Below are 7,454 nucleotides of genomic sequence, written 5' to 3' on the forward strand. Positions count from 1 at the left end.
TAATATTATTAATATTATTATATATAAATATTTTAATTTTATTTTATTTAAAAAATAGTAAAATATTTTTCTATCATTTTATTTAAATTATTTTATAATTTATATTTTATAAAATTAAAAATATTTTAATTCAAAATGACATAATCTCAAATAGCATTGATTATTTAATAATTTTTAGAATTTTTAGAATAATTTATTATAATTAAAATCTCTTTTCAAAATTTTACTTGATTTTTCTTTATATATTCAATATATTTGAAAATCTAATTCCAATATTTGGAAACTATATCTAGAAAATGAAATTAATTCGTCAATTAAGTTATTTCTTAATTGGAAACGGAGATAAGGTATAACTTCGATTATAAAGTTAAGAATTAATGGAACTAAATTAGCTTTAGTTAAGTCGATTTTAGTTATTTATATTTCGTTGTCGTATATGTGATATAAAATATTTTTTAATAATACAATACAATGATTCAAGCAGAAATAATTTATCTTTGGGTAAATGAACTATTATTATATTCGAATGTTAATAATATATTCGAAATGTAAAGTATTTAATAATTTGAATAATGAATTTATTTATCTTACGCGATTAATTTTTATGGTTGAATAATAATTTTTCTCTGTTAGAATGAATTTATTTATTTTTATACCAAAAGGAAAAATATACAACTTTCGATTATCTTGATTTAAATATAAATTAACGGACAGTGAACTTATAGAAAAATTATTTTTTCAATGAATTTTTGTTGTTATTGTTTGAAATAGATTAACCCCTTGTCTTTAAATATTTATAATAATTATTAATTTGTAAAATTTTTATATATAATTTTAAATTATATGAAATTATATAAAGGAGAAAATATTTCACAGATTTTACGATTTCGATTGTAAATAGAACACTACGATTTTTTTTATTTATTTTTTATTATTTGATATCTATTGATCTATCTATCTTATTTGATCTATTTTTTTTTTATTATTTGATATAGCTTATAATTTTATATAAAAACAAGAAAGAAATAAAAATATGTATTTAGAAAAAATTAAAAATAATTTAAAAAATATTATACAATGTATACAGAAAAATAACATCAGCAAAATTGTTTCTGAAAATAATTATTTTAAAAAATATTTAATTTTGTTAAAAATTTTTGTTAAAAATTTAATATATGAAAAACAAAATGAAATATATATCCATAAAATAATTATATCCATAAAATTTTTTATTCATAAAATATTTTAATAATTTTTTATTAGATATCTTAATATTTTTTTTTAGAAAAGAAATATTAAATTATTAATATATGAAAAAAATATATAATTTCATTTAAAATCTATTATTGATTTTAAAATCTTTGAAAAATTTTCATCTTTGAAAAATAATATATAATATTATTCATAATTTAATATTCATCTTTAAAAAATAATATATTTTTTTTTAAATTATTTCAAAACTTTTTCTTAGCTAGATAAAACATTTTATATAAATATATAGAAATAATAGAGTATAGAATATAGAAATAATAAAACAATATTTTTGATTTTCGAAATAAGTTAAAATGTGTAAGATTTTTAATTTGCTGAATACTTCAATTAGATATTTTATATAACATTTATTATAAACACAACAATATAACTAATACTTAAATACACTTCTTTTCTTTCATGTTTGATCCTTTCATGTTATATTCTTTTTCCTCGTTTTTTATCACGAAATATATTCCCTCTATTTCTTATTCACTCGATCAATCATTTATTCAAGCAAACTGTGCAGAAATTCTTAGAAAACACTTAATCACGTTGTTGATCTTGAAAGCAAGGTTCTTGTTTATATTCTAACACTTTCATTATTGCTCTTTAATGAAAAAGTCATTCATTGAGTTCACGAGCTCAACCTCGAAATTTATCGCTTAATTAAAGCAAAATTAAGCAATAACATTAATAATTTTTATTAATCGAGAGGAAAGGAATTTAAAATAAAAAAATAAATAAAATATAATAAAAAATAATATAATATAATGAAAAAAATTTATAATAAAAAAATAAATAAATATATTGCAATGTCAGATCAAAGATAATTTATCATTTCCTAATATATAAAAATATTTCTAATGAAAATAAATAAATTAGAATTTTGTTTAACAATAGCAAGCGAAAATTAATATTAATTAATTAATATTATATAATAATTATAAATTAATTAATTAATATCTGTTATTACATTAAATAATATAATAACTTGATAATGATAATATTGAGACTATTTTGAATTTATTTTTCATGGCTTTCATTAAATTTACAGTGTATAATTTATAATATAAATATAAATATAATTAAAATTATATATATATTATATATTATATTATAATTATATATAATTATATATTATATTATAATATAATTATATATAAATTTATAATGTAAGCATATTCTTTTCTTATTTTTTTTTATTAAAATTTTGTTGTAAATAAAATTCAATAATAAAAATGAAACATATATATATGAAACAATAATAAAAAAAAAAACAATAATAATTAAATAGAAAAAGAAGGACATAAAAAGTTAAAAGCAAAAACAAAAATTGATTTCATTCTTGAATAAAAATATTGTTCATTAAATCTTTTATATAATCTGTAATCTATCGAAATTTTTTGTTGTTTTATTAAATTATACATTATATAAATTAATATTATACATTATACATTATATAAAATCTTTAATTTCGAATTGATCTGATTTTTATTATTCTTTATTTGAAATATAAAATTAATCAATTTATGGAATTTGATCAGTGATTTATTGTTAAAAGTTTAGCAATAAATTTTATCAATAGATAAGATATATTTACGAGTCTGTATAATAATCCTTTGAAATATCAAAAGACAAATGGTGCTGTCGAGATAAAGAAGTTGTAAATTGTGTTTAGGAACAATTGTGTTTTTGATCACCATATATTTTATTGTTACAGCACTTTTTAAATGAAACATAATTTAAAAAGAGAAGATATATAAAAAGAAATTGAATCTATTTAAAAAAAAGAAGTAAAAGAAACTTACTAAAAAGTAATAATTAAGAATAATTAATAAAAATATTTTTATAAAAATATATTTATATAAAATATTTATGAAGACAATAAAAAGTTATTTTATCGTAAAGAAAAAATTATGTGTATTGTATTCAGTATTTGTAATTAAGAATTAATAATTATTATAAAATAATTATAAAATAATTATAAATAAATAATTAATTAATTGTAATTAATAATAAAAATTTATATTTAAATATAATATTTATCGTATTAAATTATATAAATAAATATTGTGTAAAAAATATGTAATGGAGTAAGTATCATGGATTAAATAAATTATACAAATCTCAATTAAATTATTAATAATTCAAGTTTCTCTTTGATATGAAACTAATGTTTTTTTTTTGTCTTCACAATCAATTCCAATCAATTATCTTTAGTCCAGTATTCATTTAATATAATAAAAATTCATATATATATATATCTAATGGAATTAATATTAATAATTACAAATTAATAACTAATTTCAATCAATTAAAATAAGTTTAAATAAATTAATAATAAATTTAAATATAAATATAAAGTCAATTATTATTTATCTTATTAGATTTTGAAAATTGCAAATTTTGATATAACAAATTTTGAAATAACAAAAATGAGAAAAAAAATTTTTAAATTCGAGAATTTTACAGAATATAAGTTTCCAAGTATTAGCCCTATTAAAAACATAAGAATATTTAAAAAAATAATTAAAATAATGATAAATTCATTCATAAAAATAAAAACTTCTGTTTAATGTTTTTTAATGTTAAATTTAATTTTTTCATCAGTATATGAATTTTAAGTTATAATAATATAATAAGTTATAATATTTAATAAGTTATAAGTTATAATACTAATAATAAGTTATAATATTTAATAAATTATAAATAATAATCTTTTAATTTTTGATTTTACATAAAGAGAATATTGTGGTTTTTGTTGTTTGAAGCCACATCATCATGGAAATCTTGTTAAATGTTTTTGACACGTAACAATACACACTCAAAACTAGGGTAGCTATATTCTACTTTTGTTTATCTCTTAATCTTTGGCACACAGTTCACTTCGAACAGTCGAAATTCTGTCATTTGCATGTATTATCTATTTATCAGATAAATAATCAGTGACAAATTATAGAGTTTTAATAAGGGCGATCTTTAAATATAATTGATTTTAAATGAAAAATTAATATGCAAAATAACAATTGATAGTTATTATTGAGTTATAAACAATAATAAATTAATATAATTAATTTAAAAACAATTAGGTTTTAAGATATCTCTATCTCTAAATTAAATTGCATAAAATAATATTACAAGAATTGATATTTTTGCATGTTATTATTTTTGTTTCGATATCTAGAAACGATCTTCTAAGGATTGTAAGGATTGTATCGAATATATTAATATCTTGTTTATTGGAATGAATAAATATTGAGTACAATTTATTTTAATTATATAATTTCAAATTTGTGATTAATGATATAATTTTCTGGGCAAAATAATATTTGAAATAATAAATATAAAGTATTTGTTTAAAGTGTATTTCAAGTAAAATAATGAAGCTTTATACTAATTGATAAAGATTCAAAATTTACAATAAAATCAATAACTTATTAAATATTTATACATTTACATTAAATTCCTATTCTCGCAAATAATAAATTTAAACTAATAATAGTGTAGTTAACAAATGTAATTCGATGTTGTAAGACAAGGGGTTAATTAATGTTTCGTAATTAAATATGTTTATCGAAATAGATTTTTCTGTTTTTTTTTTCTGTTCATCGGTCGACAGCCAGAGCAATTGACAATAGTAGTTGAGGTAAGCAATATTGTATTTTCGGCCGTCTTTGCTGTGGAAATGTTGCTCAAGATAATCGCGGAAGGTCCATTTGGATACATAAGCAATGGATTCAACGTTTTCGATGGAGTTGTTGTAGTGCTCAGGTATGTAAAAACATAATTATTATTTTTTAATAACATCTATTAATGATTAATAATTAAAGTAAATAAAATTTTGAAGATAAAGTCAGTTTGAAAATTTTTATATTTTCCATATTTTGATAAAATCATATTAATAATATAATTGATTTAAATAAAATAATTGCAATATTAAATGAAAAAATAAAAGATAAATAATGAGAATACAATAAAAAAAAATAAATTAAAAATTAAAAAAAATATTTTTAACAAGACATCTAATTATAAAATAAAAATTAATTAATATTATTTTTTATATTTTTTTTTCTTTTTTATTTTTTTTTATAAATTTTTTATTTATTATTATTATTTGTTTGTGAATATTAGAAACGATTTCAAATGTTCAGCATAAAAGTTATTTGCGTTAACACGTTAATCTCATATTTCATAAAATAAAAAATTTTCATAAAAAATTCCTTTAAAGCAGTTTCTCAATTTTGAGTTACAATTTATAAAATTCAAATAATATGTTTTATCCCATGTAAAGTATGCAAAATTTAAAAAATATGATAATTGGTATAGTAATTTTGTTTTTATTAGGAAAAAGATATTATCTTAATATTTGCATAATCTATATACCAAAATATATATTGTGAATATTCTATTCCATAATTTTAATATAATAATATCATAATATTAATAAAATTTAATTTTAATATAACAACATTAGCATATTATTATATAATATAATTAATAATATTATATAATATTATTTAATATATCATATTATACATAATATATCATATTATTATATTAAAATTAAGGGATATTTATAATCTTAAAATTATTTTTTATAAATATCCTTAGTTTAATAATAAATAATACTTTAATTGAATTTCTGTTTAGATTTTAGAATCATTTTAATTGATACGATTTTATTATTCTATTAATACAATTTTAAAAAATTTAATTTAATTTTTAAACTAAAGAAATAATTAAATATTATTATCTAACTATGAATTTGAATTTGAAATATTGATATTGATTTATATTTAAAAAAAAGTAATAATCTTGAATTTTTGAAATAATAAGAGTTTTGAAATAATACAAATTTTAGATTCGAGTTTTGCGAAACTAAAAAAATTTCTGGATTGTTAAATTAATTGGCAATTTCTCAGAAAAAAATTTTATGATCGTTGGGAATCATTTCGAAAGAATTTTAAAGAAGAGGAAAAATCCAATTTTCTGTTGAACAGCGTGGTGGAGATTTGTCAAGCATTCGTCGAAGAGAGGGGTGGCAGTTCCGGGCTGAGTGTGTTGAGAACCTTTCGGCTACTCAGAATCTTGAAATTGGTGCGTTTTCTACCAAATCTCCGACGACAATTGTTCGTGATGCTGCGTACTATGGATAATGTTGCCGTATTCTTTTCCCTTTTAGTACTTTTCATCTTTATATTCAGGTAAATTATTACTTTTACTTTTAGCCAATAAATGCTTGGAAATTATATCGCGGTTCTCAGGCCACGTATGATCGGTCCAAAAAATCGATTCAAGGATTGCGATTCGCGCATATCGTGGTCCCAAAATATTAAATGTACATACTCGTAAGCGTGTTTTGTTCACGGACGCGGATTAACGTCGCGCGTTTAACTCCTGTTCAGATGATCATCTCATATCAGCATAACCGTTTGCATGACCGCCAAATTGAGAATCACTGGATTATCGATGGACTTATTATGGATTGTGGAGAGACTATTTATCAAGGAAAAAAGATCGTTAAATATCAACGAGATCACCAACATTTGAAAGATTGTCACTCAATCGATAAAGTATCAGTCGGTAAAGTCGTATATGTTCGCATATGCTCATGAAATATGCAAGTCGCGTTTCATCCATGTCTAAATCTCGTTGACATTTATTGTATTTTGAGAACAGCTTCTTGTCCGCTTCCAAGCTTCCACAGGAGCTGGAGCTTGTATGTCACTGCTCTTCGAACACGAAGTGTATTAGGTGACTATGTCTTCCGTTTAATATTCCTTTGTCTTTTTTCTTCTTTATGCGCTTTTTTATTTTTTCTCACAACATATGGATCGCCGCGTAAATTGCATCTCACATATATATATAATAGATGACCGAGTCCGCAGCAGCAGTTTTCGTACATTTATTACTATCGACACTGTTGCGCTTGCGAACAGCGTTTTTTGACGTTGTAATGATAATGATGATGGGTGTTTGTTGGCACAGAGGAGTATTTTGTGGCCCTTTCTCATGGCTTGAGGCATCGAACATGTATATTATTATATTATATTTTTCTTTTTTCTATTTTTTTCTCTCTATATATTTTTTTTTTAAATTACAATTTTGGTATTAGAGGACCTGTTATACATATGAATATTTAAATGAATATATATATACATATATGAATATATATATATATATATATATATATATATATA

General features: G+C 19.5%; 1 protein-coding gene across 1 annotated transcript in view; it reads left to right on the forward strand.

The window, feature by feature from the left end:
- LOC102677394 (voltage-dependent T-type calcium channel subunit alpha-1G) overlaps positions 1-7,454 on the forward strand; it is a 201,276-nt gene that overhangs the window by 130,348 nt on the left and 63,474 nt on the right. Inside the window, 2 exon segments of the mRNA XM_031511741.1 lie at positions 4,874-5,025; positions 6,255-6,458. Coding sequence (XP_031367601.1) covers positions 4,874-5,025; positions 6,255-6,458 — 356 coding nt within the window.

The sequence above is a fragment of the Apis dorsata genome, unplaced genomic scaffold (assembly GCF_000469605.1).
Source record: "Apis dorsata unplaced genomic scaffold, Apis dorsata 1.3 scaffold_346, whole genome shotgun sequence".
Lineage (NCBI taxonomy): Eukaryota > Metazoa > Arthropoda > Insecta > Hymenoptera > Apidae > Apis > Apis dorsata.